Raw genomic sequence first — 26,571 nt, 5'->3', positions numbered from 1 at the left:
GAGGAGGAGGAGGAGGAGGAGGAGGAGGAGGAGGAGGAGGAGGAGAAAGGGGAGGGGAGGGAAGGTGAGAGGGGAGGGAGGCCAGCTCAGAGACACAGCCCTGCCACCAAGGGGCTCAGCTTAAGGTAGTATGTTGGATTCTTAAGCTTTTGAAAATGTAAAAAATCTGGTTTTACAATCATTGCTAATAATACCGCATCACCCTGTGTTGACTATCAGGTTCTAAGAGAGTTGACAGGTGGTATCTTTTCTTCTTCTTTTGTTTGGTATTGGAAAATGAGTTTATAATCAGCATGGGAGTGGCAGGATCTATTTTAACCGCTCACCCTTCCCCCTCTTTTGACAGAAACTATACAAGGAAAACTATGAAAAGACCAAAGCAAAGAGCATCAATTACTGTGAGACCCCCAAGTTTCAGCTCGACACAGTGCTACAGAACTTCAGTAGTGACGTGAGTGATCATACGTCGCTCGGCCTGTTTAAAGACTCTTAGTTAATGAGCTGCTGATAAGCTAATAAATAAAGAACATTTTGTCTTTCAGACTAAATATAAAGATTCCTACCTAAAGAATATCTTGGGACACTACGTGGGCAGCTTTGAGGACCCGTATCACACACACTGTATGAAAGTTACAGCCCAAAATAGTGATGTAAGTCCTAAGACTATTGTTTTCATGCTCTAAGGAAGACATTGTAGGCTGAAGGCATAAAATAAAGATTGCATCCTTACATCTGATTGCTTTCCCCTTCATAGAAAAACTACAAAGCTGAGTATGAAGAGGACAGAGGCAAAGGCTTCTTCCCCCAGACCATTACCCAGGAATATGAAGCAATCAAGAAACTAGACCAGTGTAAAGATGTACGTTCATCTCTCCTCCCACACATCAGATCTTTCCCATCTTAAGGGTATTGACCCAGATGTTGCTGCCCTTTGTGCCATATAGAGGCCAAGAGACACTTAATATGTTGACCATTTTATAAATTTGCTTAAGTGGGGAGCTTCTAAGAACCAGCATCTATTTTGTAGAAGATATACTTCTTTTCTAGCTGGTATCCTGGGTCCCAAAAGCTAATTCTAGCTCATTGCTGTGAAGAGCTCTCACGAATCAAAGAGTTGGGGTTGTTCCTCATGTTCACAGAAGAGCATCCGTCAAATGAACTGCAATCCAGCTAAAACCAAAGCTAAGGGATGTTTGATTAACTACAAGAATTTTGTGGGGGGAGGGACTAGGAAATGTTCTCTTTTCCTAGCTCATAGATCACCTTGAACCTCAGAGACACCACTAAACCAAATCCCTTTGTTTCCTCACAGCACGCCTACAAAGTCCACCCAGATAAGACAAAGTTCACTCAAGTTACAGACTCTCCTGTTCTGGTGCAAGCCCAGGTCAATTCCAAACAGCTGAGTGATGTAAGTTCTTCTAAGCATTTAGGGAACCAGTTACAAGGGGTTGAGGTCATTTCATTTTAAATGACCTCAGTGTATTTATGGCCAGAAATGACAGTTTCAACTGCAGTATCATCAGTAAGCATGGCATAGATAGATAGATATAGATATAGATATAGATATATAGATATAGATATGCGCAAGGTGCATGTATGAGGGGATCTCCAGTAAAGCAAGATCAGCAATGAAGAGGAGACCAGGATGGCGCTTCTGTTAAAGGGCCAATTGTGAGAGGCATGGAGAGGAATGTAAATGAATAGCCACCTCATTCTGTCACCTACCATGGTGGTGGACGTGGTGATATGGCGCGAGTCCAGTACGCAGAGTCAACAGTGCAGTCCTCCTAAGCTCTGGCTCTTGTGATCTTGGGCAGCTATTTTCCAACATGTCTGAAGAAGGTTTTATATTCAGTAAATCTTTTTCTTCTGATCGTAATGGTCCTTTCTCTGCCCACACCCTGCTTCTCCCTCTTTAGCTAAATTACAAAGCCAAACACGAAAGTGAGAAATTCAAGTGTCACATACCTCCGGATGCTCCTGCCTTTATCCAGCACAGAGTGAACGCCTATAACCTAAGTGATGTAAGTCCCTCACCTACTGCGCCACAGACAGCTGTGCCTGTGGTTTTGAGTTGCTTCATTGTAATCCAATGACGGCTTCAATGTTAAAGATGGGAAGAACCCTTAACAATTGCATGTTTGTTAAAGATGGGAAGAACCCTTAATAGTTGCATGTTTGTTAAAGATGGGAAGAACCCTTAACAATTGCATGTTTCTACCTTTCTACCAGAATAACTTTAAACTTGCCTTGTAAATCCCTACTGCTTCTGTGTAGTCATCTTGCAAGTAGCTCCATTCAGTTGGTAGATAATCTTAACATGTTCTAACCAGCTTCTAAAATATAACCCTGCATGTGTATTTCATTGTAATTCTTAATGTTAGATCTGTTAGCATTGTTATATATCCTATACTGTAATTCAACTTTCTTAGAATATAATCTTTTTTTTTTTTTTTTTTAGAAATGATTTCTTTTATTCCCCAGGCCTACAGTGCCCTGTTTTACAGAAATTAGACTTATTTCTACCTGTGAGAAGGCTTATGCTAATGATAGCACAGAAGGAAGATGTAAAGGGCAGAAGGCCATGAATCCGTGGCCAGCTTTCATTTTCCAAATTTAATTTTATAGAAAAGTTAAATGACCCTCAGGAGAAGAGTGTGTCTTAACTTCATCAACAGTTCCCAAAACAAGTACTGCAGTGATCTAGCCTTGGAGGGCAATAGGATGCTTCCTGAGATGGCCTCTGAGTGGATTTAGAGGGCAAATGGAGGTGATTCCTGAAACCACGGAGAGGAGGCTAACTGCAGAATGTGTGTACCCCTCACTGCGGTTTAGTTCAGAACTCAGATATTAGTGAGATCACCGAAAATGAGCTCGTTTGATGAAATATTCTGATGGAGGACAAGAAACTTAGACGCTCCAGCCTGAGGAGAATTACCTCAAGCATGCACAATTTTCTAGACAATGAACGGGATGCATTTATCTTCTGTAGAGAATAAAGTGATAGCTGGGTGGTGGTGGTGCATGTCTTTAATCACAGCACAGGGTGGGGTGGGGGTCGGGAGGCAGTTGTATCTCTTTTGAGTTCAAGGACAGGCTGGTTGGTCTATAGAATGAGTTCCAGGACAGCCAAGGCCATACACTGAAACCCTGTCTCATAAAGCCAAAATAAATTAATAATAATAATTATAATTATAATAATAAAGAGTTAGCCTTGGTCTCTAAGTGTGATGACAGACATTTCACTTTTGCTAATTCCTTTCCCAGAATGTCTACAAACACGACTGGGAGAAGAGCAAAGCTAAGAAGTTCGACATNAAGGTGGATGCCATCCCACTGCTGGCAGCCAAAGCCAACAGCAAGAATGCCAGTGATGTGAGTGGAGCCCTGGGCTGGGCTGCTGGCCTGGGATGCCCCTGCTGAGCAGTTAGCACGTGTGGTGTCCTTGCAGGTGATGTACAAGAAGGACTATGAGAAGAGCAAAGGCAAGATGATCGGTGCCCTCAGCATCAATGACGACCCCAAGATGCTGCACTCCCTGAAGACCGCCAAGAACCAGAGTGATGTAAGTAACTTTCACAAGCCACTTCATTTTGATGTGAGGATCCCCACTCATTAATATACCCTTGGGTTTCATGTCAGCCTATACTCAACTCTCACATTTGCATGGCAAACTAAATGTGGAGAGGCAATAGCAGAGATTCACTGTTGGTGATGTTCTTCTATTGGAGGACTGTGTCTTTAATCTCCTCTATGTCTTTGTTTCACAAGGAGGAAACAAATAATAAGACGCTGTTTTCTTTATTTCTCAGAAGTGGCCTAATGTTAGTACACACAGTGCTCCTAGTATCAGTGTGGGTGTGCATTCACTCAGTGCCCTGAACTGAGGTGTTTGCAAAGATGTGCAGAAAACAAAAGCAGGAAGTGAGAAGATCAGCTAAGAGGCAGAGTAGAAAACCGGATGAAGCAGAAACACAGAAACAAGACATTTCAGTTTAAGAATTTTATAAAAGAGAGATTATGAAGCAAAATATGGCAGAGCACCTGTTGAAGGACTCCAAACCTTAAAAACTGTAATTTGTGGGAGGCTGCTATAAAGAGAATGTAAGGCTGATGGTGAAAAGCAACTTCCAAGGGTATGAGAAGTATGTGCATCAAGTGCTGGGCTGGTGGCTTTTGTGGGATTGCCTGAGTCCTCAGGCCCTCCTTGGACCTTATTTTACTTCAAATTTTAAAGCAATCCACATTCTTCAAGCACACACAAATGGGACAGTTATTTCAATGCATTCACATGCTATCTTTTTTTAATCTGAGAAATACTGGGATAGGTGATATGAACACTTGCTGTTATTAGCAGGTGATATCATACAAGACATGAGCTTTAAGAGTATCCTTTCCATATGGTGGAAAATGGGTGGAAGAAACCATAATAATTCCATCTCATTGTTCCAGTCTGACAATGGCATAGATGACTGGCAGTGTTTGAGATATATTTTTCTTCCTTTTTCCTTTGACAGAGACTATACAGAGAAAACTATGAGAAGACAAAGGCCAAGAGTATGAATTACTGTGAGACCCCTAAGTATCAACTCGACACCCTTCTGAAGAACTTCAGTGAGGTTCGAAAAGCCATGGCCACCTCTTGGGTGGGAAGGCTTTCCTGCCCATTGGAAAGTCGCTATTAACTCAAAGTATGTGTGTTTTTCTTCATTAGGCTAAATATAAAGATTCATATGTAAAGAATATGTTGGGACACTATGTAGGCAGCTTTGAAGACCCGTACCATACACACTGCATGAAAGTTTCTGCTCAAAACAGTGATGTAAGTTTGAATCCAGTTCCTCTAGCCTTGCAGTGACATTGTTTGGGAGCAACGGCCATCCTGAGTTGGTTTTGTTCTTGTGCCCTTGCAGAAGAGTTACAAAGCAGAATATGAAGAAGATAAAGGGAAATGCTATTTCCCTCAGACGATAACCCAAGAATATGAAGCTATCAAGAAGTTGGACCAGTGTAAAGATGTAAGCCAGCTGCCCTGAGTTCTTCAGATTGGGTGTAGGATGCTTCTGACATCTAGTGGTACATTTAACAGGAGTTTAAATGTTGTCACCCAGTTGTCAGGATTTTTTTTTTTCTCCAATCCAACCCCTAAAGTCAAATTAAAAAAACAAAAATTTCTAGGAGAATATCTATTGGCTATGAAATTCTTTCAGGTTATTTTCAGTAGTTTGTATAGATATAAATTCAGGACAAAAGGAGACTCTCCAAATTTGTCATAAACGGGGAGTTCATTGTTCAACAAAGTGATACAGAGGATAGCATGAGCCTGACATTGTCCTCGGTGCTGGAAACTAGGGGACAAGGTGATCTGCTCTACCAGAAGTTCAACTGGAATGGAAGAGACAGGCAGTGAACAAAGCACTCAAGAGCAAGGGAGATACAATCCAATATAAGGGGGGGCGCTCAGAGTTAGACCAGGGTGATGTGTAGAGACTGGAGGTCCAGAGTGATCTGAGGCAGGACTGTTCTGCTATGCCAAGATCAGGGGAAAAGAAGCAGAAAGAATTCTCTTAGGAAAAAGAGGAATGGAGAAGAGACATGACCGGGATATTCAAGGGAAGAGCAGGCTAGTATAAAGATGATGGAGGATGGAATAGGCAGAACTTATAACTCAACATACAGCCCATCACAGAGCTGTGTAGGCACTGGAAATATTAACTGAGCAACTTAGATGAAGCAGAAACTTCAATGATTTCTTGGCCTTTGGCTATTATCAAGTGTAGAAAAGTCAGGAAGGGGGAGAGGAAGAAGGAGTAGAGACAGGTGGGAGAAATGGAAGGAAATAATATAAGTCTGCTTTCGTTTAAAATAAAAGCTATACATCTACAATAGAACACTGGGGAAGGGAGATGAAAGGAGAGAAAGAGGAGTAGAAAGCAGAAGGAAGTAGCATTTGGATCCATTCTTCAGGACTAAGGAAAGCAAAGTTTTGGATGTAAAGTTCTCCGGCATTGGTGTGGTATGAACAGGAATCGAAAAGTTCGGTGTGGAATGTCAGCAGAGGCTCTCTTCTCTTCCAGCACACCTACAAAGTGCACCCTGATAAGACCAGGTTCACAGCAGTCACCGACACTCCCGTGCTATTGCAAGCTCAGCTCAACACCAAACAGCTCAGCGATGTAAGTATCCTGACTTCTGTGCAAGGGGGTGACCCGGGTGTGGCTTACTGAAAATCTCAGTGTCTTCAAGTGTCATCCATCGGCCATGCCCTTAATGCCATGTTTCAGATTTTGATTAATACGGTGCAAAGGTAGCTGCTAGCTTGAACGATAGCCCCCTCCTGTAGATTGTTAGACAGCAATGAAGTAACTGATATTTTTAAATAACGCATTGATTTTTTTTTCATAGGATTGCCTTACTAATTAAAATGTGTCCCATGAATGCTAGACCTTTGCGACACTTAATAGAACAGTAGCAACCAAGGAACATCTATTTAATGGGGAAAAAGTAGAGCATTCCTGTTCTGACGAAGTCAAAGACTTTAAAGAAAGAGAAGGCATGCTTACAACAAAGCGATACTCCAGGCAGCAATCTGGAAACAAATGAGAGTTAAAATATGGGGGCTGCCTAGATGGCTCAGTGGGGAAAGATGCTTGCCACTAAGTCTGAATGCCTGAGCCTTATCCCCCATCTCCTTCCATGTGGTGGAAGCAGAGAATTGACTTCCCAGAATTGTCCTCTGACCTCCACACTTGCCACTGCACATCTGTGCATGCGCGCATGTGCACACACACACACACACACACACACACACACACACATAAAACCAAAAACTTAAAATGCAATTTAAAGCATTTTAAAATTCAAAAGATATATATATATATATATATATATATATATATATATATATATATATANTATATATATATATATATATATATATATATATATATCACAATTCCTGCACCCAAGGCTCAGGAAACATCAAGGAAGAGGTGGGTGGAAATATGTTAGGAGCCAGAGGACCATAAAATAAATCTGCTGTAAGTTTGGTCTCTTGGGAACGGCAGGCAAGCTCCCCTCTTGATACCTCAACAATAGGGCTAGCTCAACCAGACCTGAACATTGACACCAACAGATGTGCTAATGTGGAGTGCCACCCCTAGACAAAGAACCACAGGCAACTAAAGGATGCCGAGAGTGAGAGAGAGGGTCTTCCTGCAGGGAGGACCCCCTTAGCTAGTTATCCAGCGGTCAGTCCTGAAATAACCATGTACACATGGAACACTGAATGGGTTCAACAGGTTGTGTTCATCTATTTATGCATGTGTGCGTAAGTGCATGTGTGTATGTAAAAGGAAGAGTTGAAGAAGAGGAGGCCAGGGATTCGAGAAGGAGTGAGGGGGCACGGGAGGAGTTGAAGGAATGCCTGGCAGGGCACTGTAGACAGAGAGCTGAGGAGAGTCTAAAGAGGGGACAGCGTGGACCGGACTTTATAGCTGCCTTAAGATGTTACTGGGAATTATTCCTGGCTTCCTTACTCCTCTGACGATAGAGCTTTATAACTTTGGGTTTTCACGCCCTCCAGACCCAGTCTTGCGATGCCGGTGAGGTGTGTGTTAACTGTGTCTATAGTGTAGCAGCAGAAATGCCCAAGTGAGGCCCACTTGTACCATAATGCTTCTGAGAGAGGGAATGAGACATTGACAAGGTTAAATAACTCCCCTGAAGCATTTCTTCTTAAAGAGACACCAATACCTTCTTACATAAATTCAAGGAAATTCCTACCTTGAACTGTTTGAATGTCTGCTGAGTCCATTTTGTGTGCTGGGCAAAAAGAAAACAAAAACAGAAACTACCCCTGGCTGAGTAATTTATACAGAATAGAAGTTTACCAGATATAACTGCCCTTGACTGAAACCCGAGCACTAGGAGGCTGAAGCAGGGGGATCTTGAGTTTGAGGACAACTTGGGCTACCTGGTAAGTAAGACACTATATCTAAAACTGTCTCTTAGCCCCTCAAAAAGAATAGAGGTCACTTAACTCATAGTTCCAAAGGTTAGGAAGTCTAAGGGCTTGGTTCCAGTTCTAGGTTTCTTGTTGAATCGTTGCATTGCACCGGCTTTGCTTAGGGGGCCAGAGATCAAGCCCTCCTCAGAGCTCATTTTTATTTTGAGGCCATTTCTGTTGGCCAAGCAGACCATGAGGGCAGAGTTCTTGTGAGCCTATCACCGCTGACAGGTGGGTCCTGTTGAGTACCACCAATGGTGATTTTAAGGAATTAAGTGAAATTGGGGCACACAGTCAGGCCACAGTAACATATATTTTCCCTCCCTGCCCCCATACCCCTTCAGCTGAATTACAAAGCAAAGCATGAAGGTGAGAAGTTCAAGTGCAGCGTGCCAGCAGATGCACCGGAATTCATCCAGCACAGAGTCAATGCTTATAACCTGAGTGATGTAAGTAAGAGGCCAGACGCTTGCCTCATGTGTGGGAAGAAAGAAAGTGTGCAGCTGCCTGAAGACATAGTGCTAGACTCAACGCAGTTAGCTCTGGGGCCAGTTATGAGCGGAAGTGAGGGTTCTAAGTCTCATGTACTCTGGGGACCTACTTCATTAGCAGATATCATTTCCAGGACCTCTGTTATTATCAGAAGAATTTTCTCATTTATTCCTATGATAAACTCTAGAGTTATTGAGATGTCTCCCATGTAAATATCTCATTTTACCTTTTATAGGTTGCTGTCTATAATGTAATTATTTGTGATATACTTAAGAGTCTTTTGAAGGTTTTTAAACTATTAAGGCAGAGTATGCTGTTTATACTTCTAGCGAAGTAGAAGAAGAAATTATGTAATAAAACAATCAATAGTTATACTACTGTTTGGTTAATAAATTACTCATGATGGAATAAGTTTACAGATACAAGCTTTCAATTTTTTTTTTTAACAATCACTGGATTAACCAGTCTTTTTTTTTTAAAAAAAAAAAAAATCTGATTTCTTTTGTGAACCTTTCCCAGAATGTCTACAAACACGACTGGGAGAAGAGCAAAGCTAAGAAGTTCGACATTAAGGTGGATGCCATCCCACTGCTGGCAGCCAAAGCCAACAGCAAGAATGCCAGTGATGTGAGTGGAGCCCTGGGCTGGGCTGCTGGCCTGGGATGCCCCTGCTGAGCAGTTAGCACGTGTGGTGTCCTTGCAGGTGATGTACAAGAAGGACTATGAGAAGAGCAAAGGCAAGATGATCGGTGCCCTCAGCATCAATGACGACCCCAAGATGCTGCACTCCCTGAAGACCGCCAAGAACCAGAGTGACGTGAGTGTCTGCCCCACTTTAAAGATGGCTTAACTGGCCACATGCCAGGGATTAGCAAGGTTTCAGTTGGAGGATTCTTACGCACTTGCTGAGAGTTTTGGAGGTAGAGTGTACCCCGGTTCTTAACGTGCCTCACATTTGAGGAAAGAAATTACCGACGGAATTGACACCCAATCCACTTTGAAGACTCTGCATCTGTTTTTTTCCTCAAAAACCTCCTAGAAAAGATCACTAAATGTTTTAATCTAATTTAGAAATAGCTTTTTAAATTGATTTTAAAACTATCTTTAGAAAAATCTAATGAAGTTCCGATATAACATCAAGTATGGCTGTCAATGTTTTCTTTTCATTTTAATAACTGATCGTGACTTCTATCTAAGAAAAACATTTCATTGATAATAGGTCTTTTTAAAAACATGATTTTAAAAAATATAAATAACCTTTGTAGACCATTTTCTTCATCATTCATATTTCCTGAATTTCGGGGACTCATAGATTGCCTAACGGTAATACATGGGTCACTTGTCCTTTTCTAGTTATAATTTTTACTATAGAGGCAAAAAAAAAGAGATCTATTTCCAACTAAGGTACATACTGCTTAGAAGAGGTTTTAAAAGTGGCTACAATGTTCTGCGGAGCTTACAAACACGCATCTCCATGGTAAGGGAGTTGTAGGTATCGTTTGCTTGTTTTAGCCATGTGCACACACATTGATCTGTGTGTGCTTTTTAAATCACTGTTTAAAGCATTGCATAGTGTTCATGCGCATGCTCTGCCTGCCCACCATTCCTTATGCCTTCTCAGGTTCCGAAGCTACAACTGACTCCACAGCGGTGGCACAGACAGCTCTAGCTTGCTTTGGTTTTGTTGGTTTGCTTTCACAGTGTCCTTGAAAACATTAGACCAGTAGGCATAAAATAAACAGATACATTCTTATCAATCGATTGCCTTTGGCAAGTGAAAGACATTATCAATGAGTTGGTCTCACCCAATGCCCAGGCCAGTGCTGAGCTATGTCTAGCAAGGAAGCTTCCTCTTAAAGCCACTTGCATCCTTGACAACATTTTAATGGATTTCGTTTAGGATAGCACACAGTGTCTTCACACATGTGACCTGTGACATTAGACTTCATTCTCCTTAAGTCACCTTGCACTGCCTTCCCTCCCAGTCCCCCACTCCCTCTGACTTGCTCCCTTCTTGTTAGTTAACCCCTCTGCCTTCTTGTCCTATGTATTCCATTTTCCTCTCTGTTTCCCATCCACTTTAGGGGCTTTATCTCTTTCTCACCCAGCCCTTTGTAGTTTGTAACCTAGAAACCTACACCATATAAACACACACACACACACACACACACACACACACACACACACACACACACACACGGCAAAGCGTGGAGTTTGTCTTTCTGAGGCTGCCTTTTTCACTTAACATAGTGACTTCCCCTTGCATCCATTTTCCTTCAAATGTCCTAATTTCATTTTTATTTATGGCTATGTAAAATTCCATTTTGTGGATGAACCACATTCCGTGTATCCAGTTGACTACTGAAGGACAGCAATGTCAGTTGCATTTCCCGGCTATTGTGAAGAGTGCAACAGTGAACCTGAATGTGCAAGTATTTTTTTGTGGTGTGTTTTGACAGCGCTTTATAGGTGCTGATATGTGACAGCTGCTGGGAACATAAACACAAGTGTCAAAACAATTCAGCTAGTCACTTCCCCATAACTGCCACCGCACACCTCCTCATTAGTTCCTTTCCAATGGGGCAGGCTTTAAACACGTGCTTGCATGCCACAGTAAGTTTCGAGCTTTCTGTCCACCAGCTAGCACTTGGATTTTATAACGGATAAACGCATTCCCTGAGAATAACAACCCACAAAATATAAGAAGGCAGAACGAGGTCTCTAAACTTACTGACAGCTGTTCTCTGACAGAAAACCTGGTATGGTAGCTCATGATTATAATCCCCAGCACTCAGGAGACTAAGGCAGGAGGGTTGCCAGAGTTTGAGTCCCACTTGGGCTTCATAGACCCTGTCTCAAAAACCAAAATATAAACGTAAAGTAAAATTGGGAAGGTCTGTCTACATATCATTTTCTCCAGGAATTTGATGATTTAAGACATAGGAACAAATTTGGGGCAAAATAATTACTCAAATGTTTGCAGCAGTCATGCTTTGCTTTCCTGAGAATTCATTAAGGATGAGCGGAACTAAACAGGCTTCTTCTTACAGCGTGAATATCGAAAGGACTATGAAAAGTCAAAAACGATCTACACGGCCCCTCTTGACATGATCCAAGTCACCCAAGCTAAGAAATCTCAGGCGATTGCCAGCGACGTGGACTATAAACACGTTTTGCACAACTATAGCTACCCGCCTGACAGCATCAATGTGGACCTGGCCAAGAAGGCTTACGCATTGCAGAGTGATGTGAGTAGCGAACCCTTCCCTTCCCCTCTTTGAAAGGTGAGACAGGGAAGGGTCTGGTATGAGCCTTGTCCTTGGTACCTCCTTGAAGCATCTGCCTCGTCTGTGAGGAAACATGAAGATATTGGGAAATGGTCCCCGTGGTTCTTAGGAATGTATGTCCTCAAGATGGATAGTACACATGTGTCAGACATGGGCTTTGTTACTATTTCCTTCTGGGAAAGTTAGCAAACTTGCTGAACTAAGAGGCCTCAGTTGTTAATCTGAAGTAAAACCAAAATTGTTTTGAGTATTTAAATGGATGCCAAGGGCCAGCAAGATGGCTCAGAAGGAGAAGTACTTTCAGATAGATACGCTGTTCTCTCCTCTTCTGGTTCTCAAGGAACCACCGGTTGCTGTAAGTTCCGCTATTGCAGATACCTCACATGTGTGGAATCATACAGTATTTGTCTTTGGAGACTACAGTTGTTGCTTTTTTTTTTTAACTTAGCATAGTGCCTCAAGGTTTAGACTTGTCATAGCTTTTGTCAGAGTTGCCTTCCTTTTTGAAGTTGAGCAGTTTTCCTTTATAAATATATGACCTATCTTGTGTATCCATTCGTCTGTTGGTGAGTGTTTGGATTGTTCTGACCTTTTAGCTATTGTGAATTGTGTTTCTATGACCATGCATAACCGAATGCCCTTTCAGCTAAAGCTAAGGGGGAGACGGAGGACATGGCAATTAGAAATCAGCAATCCAATTCACCGTAGAAATGTGCATGTGTGGAACAACACTCCTACTCGAGAATATTTAAAACACTGCATAAAAAGCCCGCGGTGTAATAATGCCGGTGGAGAAATTGTAACCCCTCTCTGTTGCAGGTGGAGTACAAAGCTGACTACAACAGCTGGATGAAGGGCTGTGGTTGGGTGCCCTTTGGCTCCCTGGAGATGGAAAAGGCAAAGCGAGCCTCGGAAATTCTTAATGAGGTATGGCCACTGCTGTGCTAGAGCACCGGGTCCTCATACAATGCTAAGTCATAAGAAGCATTTTTTTTTCCTCCTTCATTTTATGGTCATTGATACTGAAAAGTTTTTTAAAAGCACAAATCATTCAGAAAGATATTTATACACCTTTACAGTATCCAAACTATTCATCTAAAGCATTCAAATATAGTTGAATAACTTGGCATGACGTCAAGTTTACCTGCTTTAAACATAATTCATGTGTTTGTGTACTCACTCCCGCTAGGATTATTTTTATCTACTTTTGTTTCTGTTTATTTTAAAACACAGTCTCACTTTGTAACCTAGACTGGCCTGGAATTCATTATATCACCCTGGCTGGCATTGAACATATGGTGATAATCGTACCTCGGCCTTTGAGAATGGGGATTCCAGGCACAAACCCTAACAAGTATTCTCTCAGAGGCAAAGGGGAGGGGTTGGAGAACCCTAGAAAGGGGAATCAGAAAGGGGGACAACATTTGGAATGTAAATAAATAAAATAACTTAATAAAAAATTAGCAAACAAACAAAAGAATCATGGCCTCAATTATAGTCTTGATGATTCTATATTAGCTTACAGATTGACACTCAGCCTTAGGGAAAGGGTAGTGGTCGTCCTGAGACTGTCAATATGGCCATATTACCTGTTCCTTCTCCATCAACAACTGGAAGCATGCTGTGGTCACATGACTCCATCTCTGAGGAAAAGGAAGGGTCTAAGGGACAGTGGTGCAGAGTGAATCTTCTCTACCATGGTCAAGATGGAAGCGTTCTAGTTACTGTGTGCCTTTGATAAGTTAAGTGAAGACCTTCTTAAGGATCTCTTAAAAATTATCTTCCTAGGTTGGTAAATTCCAGAAGTTTGGATTTGACAAAGCAGTGTTAAGTATACATAAAAGTAGGGTGCTCAGTATGCCCCAAGGTTGATTATGGGGCAAATCAGTAGAGGAGACAGGCATGAATTAGTGACAAGGTGTCAGTTCCCCAGCTGAGTGACCTCCCCAAAGACCCTCTATCTTCTTAAGCACATCATTGGTGCGAATATGAGAAGCCACACTAAGGCTGCAAAGTAAACATTTTTCTGCCTCAGTGATCATTAGCTATTTCTCTACGTTAGCTATTTCTCCCTCAGCTGGGAAATGTCTTTACTTTCAGGTACTGATGAGGTGCTTAGGGTCATGTAATGTCTTCAGGAGGCAGCAACAAGACCATCCTTGGATATTCACTGAGCTTGAAGCCACCCCTGTGTTAGATTTAGATCCTGTTTTGTTTGGTCTTCTGATAACCCTTCAGAGACCTCTCTGGTGCTTCTGGACTCAGCGTAACAGAAAGCCCTTCTTTTATGCCATAATTGAGGAACTTAGGAATGCAAGCACGTATCCAGAGAGCTGTGCCACACAGACAGCCCACAATGACACCAATTTTAAAACACTCAGTTCTGTATTCTTCCCATACCCAAGGTGATCAGGACTCCAGTATTATAAAACTGATAATTTTACAATTATCCCTGTGTCTTTCCAAAAGAAACCTTGAGGATTTCAACATTAGCCTGGAGTGAAAAGTAATCGTTAATCTTTCTTTTTGATTCTCCAAACAGAAAAAATACCGCCAACATCCAGATACGCTCAAGTTTACCTCAATTGAAGATGCTCCCATTACAGTGCAGTCTAAAATTAACCAGGCCCAGAGGAGCGACGTAAGTGTCTACTGTGTGTGTGCTTTAGTAGCTGTTTACTAACATAAAGGTACCTTCACTCGAACTCACAGGTCACCTGTAGTTATTCTACCATGTGGAGAGCCTCCTCTGGGCAGCTGTAAATTCCTGCTGTCCGATGATGCCGCACACCTTATCATAGCTTTAGAGTATTGCATATACTGTTCGCTATGCAGTCATCACCAAGAGAAGGCTGTCTAAGGGAAAAGTGAGAGAGGTTTCTTTTAATGACACTTATGAGGTAGCTCTATAGAGACAAAGAATAAATGCTATGTCACATGGAGATTGTATCTTAACCACCTGTAAATCCCTTTAGCCTCCCTTGAAGTCTAAAACAGATTATTGTTATGGTCTGCCCTGCTAGTCAGCTCCGGCTCAGGGAAGTGCCTGCAGATTCACATTTCCACCAGGCCATGTCTCTAGGTTGAGGTCCTCCAGGCACCCCTACCTAGAGGCAGAGACGTCCAGTCTGTGCTCAGAGATCTTGTCCAACAGTGACTATGCAGTGAGAAAGAACTCGGTGGCACTGCATGGGTGCCCTAGAATATACATATGTTTTTGCAGATGACGATAGAGACAGTAACAGAGAATGTCTTTCTTCACATAGTGAAATACACCTTGGACTTATTCTCCAATGTCTTCATACTTCGTTTATGCCTGGTTTCTCTCCTAGATTGCTTACAAAGCCAAGGGGGAGGAAATTCTGCACAAGTACAACCTGCCAGCAGACCTGCCGCAGTTCATTCAGGCTAAGGTGAACGCCTACAACATCAGCGAGGTGTGTACATCACTGTCCTGCATGCCCAGCCTTTACCAATGTGGCCCTGCAGTCCTATTCAAGGGGGATTTCTCTTTCAGAATTTGTACAAGGCTGACTTGAAAGACTTAAGCAAGAAGGGATATGACCTGAGAATCGATGCCATCCCCATCAAAGCCGCCAAAGCTGCCCGACAGGCTGCGAGTGATGTAAGTCCAGCTGTGGTCACATGCGTGTCCAAGTATGGCTGGAAACTAATCTGAAAAGTACCCTAAACAGACCTTAGTATTCTTGGAGGCAGGATTAGCATAACCATCTACCCATGAGTTGCCATCAAGACTTAAAATCACTGAAGATTTCTGCATAAATTCACTTTACTTTGAAGCCAAGAAGAAATTCAAGTTGTAATAGCCTCTAGATGGAATAATTTTATCACTAATTTTTATTAATTTATATGATATTTCTCTTCCCTTCCCCTTTCCTCCCTTTCATGCATTATGTCTATTTCCCTAGGAAATCCATGTATGACTTCTGATAATATAATACAAAAACAAAACAACAAAATCTTAATGTCCTTGTTCTGAAAAGTCCTCCCACCTGAAATTTCTCTCTGAGCTCCTTTCTCTTGGGTGGCTCCTCCAGCCACCCCATGCCCCAAATCTCACAGAATTCTCTTGTATCTGCTCTGGGTTTTCCAAGATCCTCTGCAGGTCTCTCCAAGAATTCCCAAGCCCCCTCTGTTTATGATGCAAAGCCCAACTGCACTCAGCATGACTGGCTCTGAGTTTCCTTTTCAATAATCAAGGACTCAGAAAATCTCTATTCTGTTGAGTCTTCAGATGTCAAATCCTTAGCTATTCCAGGGTACTGGCAGCAGAGAGTAATTGGTAAAGAATGTGAAATGCTTCGTTTCGTGATTTTTACCAGTGTCTATGGAGGAAGAAACAGTTTGTCACTGATGGCAATTCTGGTAGCATCGGCATCCCAACCGCCTTTGGGTGGACAAAAGTAGCTATAGACATCCAAGTGGCTTCTAAATGATGTTTTATTTTAGCATACTATGTAGGAAGTTGGTCTTTCATATCCTCAAATTTCATACCCTCAGATAAGAAATTCTACTATGGATGGAAACAAAAACCTTTAAAATTATATCTGTACTAAACACATACAGATTTTTTTCCTTATCATTATTTACAAGTCATTTATATCACATTTAGAATTTGCTAGATGTTATAAATAATCTAGAGGTAAAGTATAGATGAGAGAATGTGCATAGGTTGTATGCATATAGGCATATAAGAGACTAGCATATGGATTAGGTTTGGTGTCTGTATGGGATGGGGAATTGGAACCAACCCTCTTGTTAGGGGAATATTCTTGGAAGCTCAGAATATTCAAATTATGATCTCACCGTTCCATACAACCTTCAAAGCTACATCTTAAAATATGCCCACCTTTGTTCCCAATAGATTCACTATAAGAAAGATTATGAAAAGGCCAAAGGGAAAATGGTCGGATTCCAAAGTCTCCAAGATGATCCTAAACTGGTTCATTACATGAACGTGGCCAAGATACAGTCAGACAGGGAGTATAAGAAAGACTACGAAAAGACAAAGACCAAATACAACACACCTCACGACATGTTCGATGTCGTGGCGGCTAAGAAGGCACAGGATGTGATCAGCAATACCAACTACAAGCACTCCCTCCACCACTACACCTACCTGCCAGATGCCATGGACCTGGAGCTGTCCAAGAACATGATGCACATACAGAGCGATGTAAGTGCTGTGTTTCCCAGGGGACCAGCCCTCAATACCCAGAATGCACCTGGGTCTCACTCCTCTTCCCTCCCACTATAGAATGCCTACAAGGAAGATTATAACACCTGGATGAAGGGCATTGGCTGGATTCCGATTGGCAGCCTTGACCAAGAGAAAGTTAAAAAGGCAGGGGATGCCCTGAGTGAAAAGAAATACAGGCAACATCCAGACACACTCAAGTTCACCAGCATCGTGGACTCCCCGGTGATGGTGCAGGCAAAGCAGAACACCCAGCAAGCCAGTGACGTGAGTACAGTGTGTGTGTGTGTGTGTATGTGTGTGTGAGAGAGAGAGAGAGAGTGTGTGTATATGTGTGTGAGTGAGTGTGTATGTGAGTGTATGTGTGAGTGTGTGTGAGTGTGTGTGTGTGTGTGTGTGTGTGTGTGTGTGTGTATGTGTGAGTGTGTGTGTTTTGGGAGTGGGGGCTCTTTTAGGGGTGAGTACCAGCTCGAAATGTTTATGCTTATGCCAATGTCTTTTCACTTCTAATTTAATATTAAATTAGAATTTAGATCTTATATATATTAGATTTATATATTATTAATTTATATGATTGCCTATATTAAATATAGAGAGATTTAGATTTAAATAATTAGAATTTGCATAATTATAAATTAAATTATGATTAGAACGCTAATCATATTCAGTGTTAAAACCATGAGGACTAGAGAGATGGCTCAGTGTTTAAGGGCACTGACTGTTCTTGCAGTGGACCTGGTTTGGTTCCCAGCACCCACATGGTGGCTCACAACTACCCATCACTCAAGTCCCTTCTGTCCTGCGCAGGGACCGAGCATGTGGTGCACAAACATATATGCAAGCAAGATGCTTATACACATAAATTGAATAAATTTTAAATCATTAAATAAATTTAAAAAATTAAATTTAGCTTAGGCATATTTTTTTTTATTCCCAGGCACTCACTTTTTAAAACCATCATTTATAAAATCTTCCTTTTCAACTGCCATCAAAAGACTGTCTTATTGGAGACATGTGAAAATATTCTATTTACTTGATGGATATAAGATGTTTAGAACCAAGCTACACTTCCCAATTCCCTTCCTCTACTTCCTCCCCTTTGCACCTCCCCTTACTGGATACATTTGACAGGCACATTATTCCAGACATGATGTGGTAGCACACATGAACGTGAGAGTCTGAAGCTTTAGGCCAGCCTCACCTACGTCGCAAGATCCACACAGGAAAGAAAGCAACAAGGGGACAGGAAACGGTGGCAGTTCTACTAAGAACAACTCCTTTAAGCGTGTAGTCAACGGTGTTCCCTTGCAGCGAGGTGTGGAAGGCGGTCCATGTTCATGTCTGTGTCTTGCAGATCTTATACAAAGCTAAAGGAGAAGGCGTGAAACATAAGTACACCCTGAATCCTGATCTCCCACAGTTCCTCCAGGCCAAGTGCAATGCTTATAACATAAGCGATGTGAGTATCGAGGATCTTTCATGGAGTGGGGAAGCTCGACGGGACAAGAAAACAGAGCTTTAGAGTAGGAAAGCCTCTCGATAATTATGGAAGCCGGCTTCCCACCCTTGGGCCCCAGCAGAGCACTCACAGAATGGTGACTCTTGAGTCTTGAGGGGGCTCTTGGCGAGGAAGGACCCCTTGGTGGGGTGGAGCACTCTTCCTTTACACGGAGTCTGTTGCACCTTCCCCCGTTGCTTCTGCGTAGCTTTCCAGGTGGCACATGGGGGAGGAGCTAGAATCCTCTCGGAGAAAATGAAAATAAATGAGGCCCTTATTCGTTTTTTACAATAGCCTTAGAATGTGTAAAGCTGGCCTGCAAATCTCCTCTTGGCCATCCTTCCAGTGACAGGACGGCTTCATTTTCTCTCATTAGCCATCTCGTACCAGAGTTCCCACAGCCTTTACTGTTCCCTCCTTCATCCACTCTGGATTTTCAGTATCCTTTTTCTGTGCGTACCAAGGCCAGATCTGGGTGAATATTTGGTGCAGAGACCAGCGATGTTGTGCTACATACAAAGTGTGACCCTTGGCTGACGTGGTCTCTGAGAAGAGTACATGCGATTAGGGCATCTAATCCCTTAGCTCACACACCTGAGAGAACTGAAGAATCCCAGTGCTCGGGGGACTCCTGGGGGTGATTGGTAAAGAATGCACTGACCCCCTTTTGCTTTCTACCCTAGGTCTGCTACAAGCGGGACTGGCATGACTTAATAGCCAAAGGCAACAATGTCTTGGCTGATGCCATTCCGATCACTGCGGCCAAGTCATCAAGAAACATTGCCAGTGATGTGAGTAAAGTTTTAGGCGAAATTAGAGCGGCTGCTTTTTTTTTTTTTTTTTTTTTAGAAAATTCTCAGACACACGCTTGCTTGGGTATATACAATTAATGACAACCTCTCCACAAGCTATTATTTTGAAGACCTGCCACCTTTTCAACATTGTTGTGATTTTTTTTTTCCAGATAACTGAACTCAGTAGCAATGTCCTAAGTCTGACAGTAGCTTTCTCCCCTGACTCATGGCCAAAATTACCTCCACTGACACCTTTCCCTGACAGCTTGCATTTATTTTCAGTGAGAACATGAAGTGAATGACAGTAACATGTTAAATTCAGATGACTGCCTGCACTGCCAGTGCATTAAATAGAATGGAGAATGTTACATATCTGCAGATATTTCATAAGCCAAGTGGGACTTCTCCCCCTTTTAGGATATAATTGTAATTATTCCAGTCAATTGATATAATTTCATCTATGATTATATATACACATATATATGTATATATATATGAATATTTATATACAGAGAGAGTCTCATCTTTAAAAACATATTCGTAGACATTCATGTCTTCCAGGGTTATAATCTTGACTTAAAAAAAGAAAAGAGAAGGGAAGGGAAGGGAAGGGAAGGGAAGGGAAGGGAAGGGAAGGGAAGGGAAGGGAAGGAAAAAGAAGGGAAGAGAAAAGAAGAGAAAAGAGCCCAGCCGTGTGTAGCCTACATAGGAGAAAGGGGTATAAAGACACTATAGCTTTCCTTGCAGGCATGGACTGAAAATGTCTTCCTCAAAGCTTTGTACACTGCACCCATCACTCTGAAATACACTCTCGATTTAATTGGAAAATGAAAGTCTAAGTATGACTCTCTCCCCCTTCCAGCCTAGCAGATTTACAGTGCGTTCTCTCACATATCTAGTGATTTCTTGGTAACCTTTGACCTGCTAAGTCCTTGCTTATGAATTCCTCTGCCAGTGCTCAGTGTCTGCTGGGTTTGGACAGATTTGGATTCTCTTGAATACTATTGCGGGTACCTCAATCTGCATCTTTAATGATGGTCCCAGCAGTGGAAGTCCTTGAACAGATTTGCTTTGGCTTGGGTTTTTATTGACGGGAAAGCCCATAGCAGTTCCTGGTTTTGCTGGAGTTCCTTCATTCATTTGCAGTTCCTTCAGTTCTGAGTTTGCAGAGGGAGTAGCTCTGATAGAGGAATCGGGCAAAGGCCTAACTACTCCATGACTGATATTCACATCCATGACCAGAAATTGCACACTGGGTTAGAAAACACCACATCCCCAAGAAGCTTAAAGGAGTTTTGCTATGCATTTTCTAGGAGACGTGTTATATGTGTCTCGTATCCTGTTTCCTTCTGTATGTGGAAAACAATTGCTGTTCCTAATGTTCCCAGTCCCAGGACTTGACTAAGCAAGTTTTATCTCCACAGTATAAATACAAAGAAGCTTATGAGAAGGCAAAGGGAAAGCACGTTGGTTTCAGAAGCCTCCAGGACGACCCCAAGTTGGTCCATTATATGAATGTGGCGAAGCTGCAGTCAGACCGAGAATACAAGAAAAACTATGAGAATACCAAGACCAGTTACCACACCCCTGGGGACATGGTTAGCATCACTGCTGCAAGGATGGCCCAGGACGTGGCCACCAACGTCAACTACAAACAACCATTACATCATTATACATACCTGCCTGATGCCTTGAGTCTCGAGCACACGAGGAATGCCAATCAAATTCAGAGTGACGTAAGTATGTGCTACGTGACAACCCAAAGGCAGGTGTCCTTAAAGGATGATCATGCCTGTCTCCTTTACTCAGCTTTAAAATGTAGTAAGACACTTGAGAAATACACGTTAGAAAAAGCAGCACTCATTCAAAACCTTTCGAAGGTACATTTCGCTGACTCCCCATACTTAACATTGTAAACATTGATGTTGTCTCTGTTAAGTTATGGATGGAGCCAGGGCCACATTCTCCAAATGGCATGAGGTACTTCGATTCTCAGCCAGAGATGGGCCCGTTTCAGTGGTAACAGCCGTGTGATGCAGAACTGAATTCATTCTGTATTCGGTACTTTTTTTTTTCTTCTTCTTTTAAACTCAAGGTCACACTGTCATCCGTGTAAATCTATGTAATGAGTTGTAGCAAATGAACTGAGAAGGCTCTGCTTGCAGCATGAATCACAGTGAGCCCCAACGGGGAGCTGTTTAACATTCAGGGCATTTCGTTCTGCAGATTTCTCTAAGACTTGTCCTCTGCCGGGGAAGAAATAGTACTTGGTCATGGAGCTGTCAGTGAAAATTTCTCACCAGCTGAGATCAGGAGTAACTTGGATGCACAGCGTAGGTGAAAACTCAAACTTGCTGAGTTTTTACTATTGTCAAAAGATACAAAAAGAAGTTCACCACACCACACCCATGGAAATACACGACCTAGGTTCCCTTATGCATTTGTCTAATGCACTCTAACAGCACACCTGCTATGGGTTATTCCTAGTTCCTGGTAATAAGTTGAATGGCAGACACAGGCAAGCTCAGGGGAAATAATTGCTTTCATTTCTTTGGGGTAGAATTGCTGGTCCCGGAAGCTTCACTGTTTCCCAGGCTACCTTCTCATACGAGCTTCCTCATTTGCAGAATGTGTACAAAGATGAGTACAACAGTTTCTTCAAGGGCATCGGGTGGATCCCCATCGGCTCGCTGGAGGTGGAGAAGGCCAAGAAAGCAGGCGAGGCACTGAATGAGAGGAAGTACCGACAACACCCGGACACCATCAAGTTCACAAGTGTGCCCGACTCCATGGGCATGGTTTTGGCTCAGCAGAACACAAAGCAGCTAAGTGATGTAAGAGGTTTCCTGTTAGTCCACAAATATACCCCATAGCCAAGCCACTGCCCCCTGCTCCTCCATTCAGTACATGAGAGCACATGCGTGATAGCACAGAAACTGTTTTCAGAGGTTAAAGCCCAGGCTACTTTGGAAGTAACAGGTTGAATTTGAAGACAGGGAAAACAGACAGCCTTTCCAACTCTGCAGTATTTTCCCAACGTGTGTTGTTCATAAGTAGGACCTGCACATTATACATGGGAGATGGCTGTTTCTATTATCATCTTCAATTGAGTCTGAGTTGCACAAGCTGTTGATTGCTCTGCATAGCAGGAGTTCTCCCAGATACACAGAGAGATGGCATAACATCCTACTCCTCTTGTGTAACAACTTGCTCTGTGAGGCGCTTTTAAAATGAGGCCTCTGGGGAAAAGACCAGCAGTCTATTGGTTGCCAGACTTTCAGAGACCCAGTCCCCTTTCCTCCTGTCAGAGGCAAATTTCGATGCCCAATGCTTTCGAAGTTCCTCTACAATACCTACGTCAAGGAAGAGAAGCAAACTTTAAAACACAACAATCTTATTTGTTTTAGCCCCAGATGTTGGGAAGGAGGGCACACTTGACTTGCCGCAGACCTGCAGATCATCTGTGGCTTTCATCCCTTCAGGGTAATCCCTGCTCAGGCAACACTGCAGAGCTCTGTACTTGGGAACTCATAAGTGCTGGAGACTCTTTGGTGCTGAGAAAGGTGTCACTGCTCCTTGAGTTTGAGTTAGCTAGGAAAATGTACTGCCTGCTCCATCGCAATAAATGCCGTGAGCATAAACCGAGATACTCAAGCCAGAACTAATGTGCTTGTTACTCTGGATGTAACCTCCATGCCCTCCCCTCATCCTGTACCTATGCCAAGCCTGTGTCCTGAAGAGCCAGCTTTCTGCAGAACTTGTCTTTGACCTGTTAATAACCAGAGTTCCTTATTGGTCATGTCAATGGCTGCAGTGACTTAGATTCACTGTCTGGGCTCTCCAATAATAAAATCCCAACTTCTTGTGTGTAAACCCTCTAGGGTATTTCTCCTTGAACTTAACTTTGGGTAAAGAGACCTCTGTTTCTGTCTCCCATCCATCTATGCCACTTCCAATCCTGAGTGTCAGGTTGTCCTGAGCCACTCCATGGGGCTATTCTAGCCTTGAGGCCCTGGATGCCTTTCTGCCTGGAGCTCTCCTGTCCACCCAAGTCTGAGAACACACCACCTCTCTAACTCGGCCTTCACGACTGTACAAGTTTCTCTGGAATGGATGTTGTATTTGCAGCATATTGTAAATTTAGCTATGGTTTATAGTTTGCATGCTTATGCAGAAACATGCCTTCTCTAAAAGGAGAGAGCTGCATATTTCCCCTGCTTTAAACACAGAATGCACTACCCCCATTGGTGGAATGAAGATACAAATATACCTACCCCAGCTCCCTGCCCATGATGATGTATGCATTTGTCTTGTATATGGCAAATACCAATGATAACCCTCCCATTGTTTAGGCATGGCTACCTGATGAAGCTCATGCCATGTCAGCTCATAACATCCACATGCTTTTCTTTGCAGTTGAACTACAAAGTAGAGGGAGAGAAACTGAAGCATAAATATACAATGGACCCTGAATTACCACAGTTCATTCAAGCCAAAGTTAATGCCATCAACATGAGCGATGTGAGTATTTGACCTGGTAATGCGTAGCATTGCTCATGTGAACACCCCTTTTCTAATTCTGTGTAACTCTTGTACTGAGTCACTCGGGGAGAGCAAACCAAATGTAGACGATTTGAAAACTCAGATGGGAGCCTTATACAGCAGGGGACTAGAGGTCACCATAAATAACATTTTGATTAATGTATATTCTTTCTGTGTAAGAGCTGTGACTCACTAGTAGATGGCAAAACCAGTTTAGAAAATAGTAGACCATTTTTGAAAAAACACAAGGTATGGCAAAGACTAGAAGTTAACAGGTACATAGTCTGCACTAAGACCATGTACAATTTTGTTTCAACTATTTATTAAAACTTCTAAAAGAGTTCAGTTTGCTTCCGTAATTGTTGTGACTTCTAAAACTAGTTATTAGTGCTTTAATTAGTAGTCAGGGCATGTAATTGGTTACAATGCTTAAATCCAAAATGTGAAGCCAGGAGTTATAACACATGTTTGCAATGTCAGGAGCTTGGGACACTGGTCATTGACACTAAGTCTGAAGAATAGAGAATTTCAGCCCAGTCCAGGCAACATAGTAGGACCTCATCTCAAAAATAAAATAAACAAATCCATGATATGAATTATAATTTAAAAATGTAATTAAGCCTGAGGGTGAAGATCTAATCTGTTCATTTATTTTATATGTCTTTTAGACAGGATCTCATTATGTAACTAACACTAGCCTAGAATTCCCTAGTTAGACAAAGCTGGCCTGGAACTCAGAGATCAGCCTGCCTCTGCCTCCCAAGTGCTAGGATTAAAGGTGTGCGCCAAGCAACTGCTCATGTCTTAATGATGACTTAAAAAAAAAAAAAGATAGCTTGGTCTTAGTTATTCTTCTTAACATTTTAGGTACTTTTTTGGATAACCATTTCTATGATTTTGGTCCATTTGAAATTTTTTCTCAGTACAATATTAAAAGCACTTGACAATGAAAGCACATAAGTGGTAGCATATCTGGATTTTAAATTTTTGATGACAAACTTCTCTAACTTTGAAATGTTTTGCTATGAAAAGTTTGTCACACATATGAACAGTCTTAAAGGAGAGATTGAAAATACAGAAATGTATGAAGTATCTTACATTCAAAGCATACCTTTCCATTGTTTTGTCATACAGATGTAGACCCTGTGTTATTAGCTGAGATTATACAGTGTATTGTTTATTGTTTCTAAACAATATCATTTATTGTTTTGTTGTTGAGTTGGCTTTTTGTTTTGTTTTCTGAAACAGGGTCTTCCTGTATATTCCAGGCAGGCCTTAAACCCATAATCCACCCTTCAACTTCATCAATGCGATGACTACTGGCCTCCGTCTCCAGCCCCTTTTACAGTTCACAAAAATAATGTAACAGACACTCAGGCGACAACCTAGTTATTTAGCTGAAGGTTCTCTTAGTAGAATGGAATGTAAATGCCTTGTGAAGGACACCTTGCTGTCCGGTGTCAATTTGTCCTTTATGTCCAATGATAAAGCGACACTTTGTTTCTCCCAGGCTCATTACAAAGCAGACTGGAAGAAAACGCTTGCCAAGGGTTATGACTTGAGACCAGATGCCATTCCCATCGTTGCTGCCAAAAGTTCAAGGAACATCGCTAGTGATGTAAGAGAAATTCTGTGTGCTTTACTGTCTGCATATTGTGCATAAGACCGTGATCTGTAGAAGGAAATACATGAAAGGATTACAGTATGAAGTATTTCCTTATTTCCCAACTGCCAGTGATAATTTTCTTATTACTTCACTGAAAAATTTTTTCAAGATGTGTATTAAAATGCTGAAGATACCTTGAGTATTCCTTATATTCAGACTGAACTTGGCCTTTGTGTAGATTGTTAAATAAATTCAGTTTATATCAAACTGTCTGGCCCTCTCTCCCAAACAGTGCAAATACAAGGAGGCCTATGAGAAAGCCAGAGGCAAGCAAATTGGCTTTCTCAGTCTTCAAGATGACCCTAAGCTGGTTCACTACATGAATGTGGCCAAAATACAATCAGACCGTGAATATAAGAAGGGATATGAGGCCAGCAAGACCCGGTACCACACACCCCTGGACATGTTCAGTGTGACTGCTGCAAAGAAGTCTCAGGAAGTTGCGACCAACAGCAACTACAGACAACCCTACCACAACTACACCCTCCTGCCTGATGCCTTGAATGTGGAACACTCCAGGAATGCCATGCAGATCCAGAGTGATGTACGTACCCATCAGCAGTGGGCGCGGTCAGCTTCCCATGCCCACGGGAGGGAGGGAGGGAGGGAAGAGCCAGGGACATCATAGTCACCTTCATCTTGTACCTGACCTAGGTCACTGTTCTTCCTAGGGATTTGCAGAGTGAGAGTATTTCATATATGTAACCACATGTGACCCATTTTTACACACACACATTGTGTGTATGTGTGTGTGAGAGAGAGACAGACAGACAGACAGACAGACAGAGAGACGAAGAGACAGAGAGACCCAGAGACAGAGACATGTGATATGTTCTGTGACAGAATTAAGATCTATAATATTATTCCCAGTGCAACTTTTAAAATGTAATCCTGTTTTTGTTGTTGTTGCTTTGTTTTGGCTTGGCTTGGTTTGGTTTGGTTTCAGTTTAACCTTACCAGAAGCTCACCATTTGATACAAGATGACCTTGAACCCACAATCCTGTCTTAGCCTCCTGAGTGATACGGTTATAATATATCATCATGCCGAGCTAAGAAAGTTAG

The 26,571-nt window shown here is 42.2% G+C and overlaps 1 protein-coding gene across 1 annotated transcript in view; it reads left to right on the top strand.

Annotated features, from left to right (window-relative positions):
* The window catches only part of Neb (nebulin), a 196,883-nt gene that overhangs the window by 26,665 nt on the left and 143,647 nt on the right, over window positions 1-26,571 (top strand). The window contains 28 exon segments of the mRNA XM_029536160.1: window positions 347-451; window positions 543-650; window positions 755-859; window positions 1,313-1,411; window positions 1,923-2,027; window positions 3,271-3,378; window positions 3,455-3,568; window positions 4,521-4,622; window positions 4,718-4,825; window positions 4,917-5,021; window positions 6,081-6,179; window positions 8,356-8,460; window positions 9,023-9,130; window positions 9,207-9,320; window positions 11,554-11,751; window positions 12,610-12,717; window positions 14,333-14,431; window positions 15,123-15,227; window positions 15,308-15,415; window positions 16,676-16,987; window positions 17,069-17,275; window positions 18,363-18,467; window positions 19,190-19,297; window positions 20,725-21,036; window positions 21,928-22,134; window positions 23,717-23,821; window positions 25,353-25,460; window positions 25,741-26,052. Of these exon segments, the coding sequence (XP_029392020.1) occupies window positions 347-451; window positions 543-650; window positions 755-859; window positions 1,313-1,411; window positions 1,923-2,027; window positions 3,271-3,378; window positions 3,455-3,568; window positions 4,521-4,622; window positions 4,718-4,825; window positions 4,917-5,021; window positions 6,081-6,179; window positions 8,356-8,460; window positions 9,023-9,130; window positions 9,207-9,320; window positions 11,554-11,751; window positions 12,610-12,717; window positions 14,333-14,431; window positions 15,123-15,227; window positions 15,308-15,415; window positions 16,676-16,987; window positions 17,069-17,275; window positions 18,363-18,467; window positions 19,190-19,297; window positions 20,725-21,036; window positions 21,928-22,134; window positions 23,717-23,821; window positions 25,353-25,460; window positions 25,741-26,052 (3,879 nt within the window).

Source organism: Mus pahari, chromosome 3, assembly GCF_900095145.1.
Source record: "Mus pahari chromosome 3, PAHARI_EIJ_v1.1, whole genome shotgun sequence".
Taxonomy (NCBI): Eukaryota; Metazoa; Chordata; class Mammalia; order Rodentia; family Muridae; genus Mus; species Mus pahari.
This window is presented reverse-complemented; position numbering and strand designations above follow the sequence as displayed.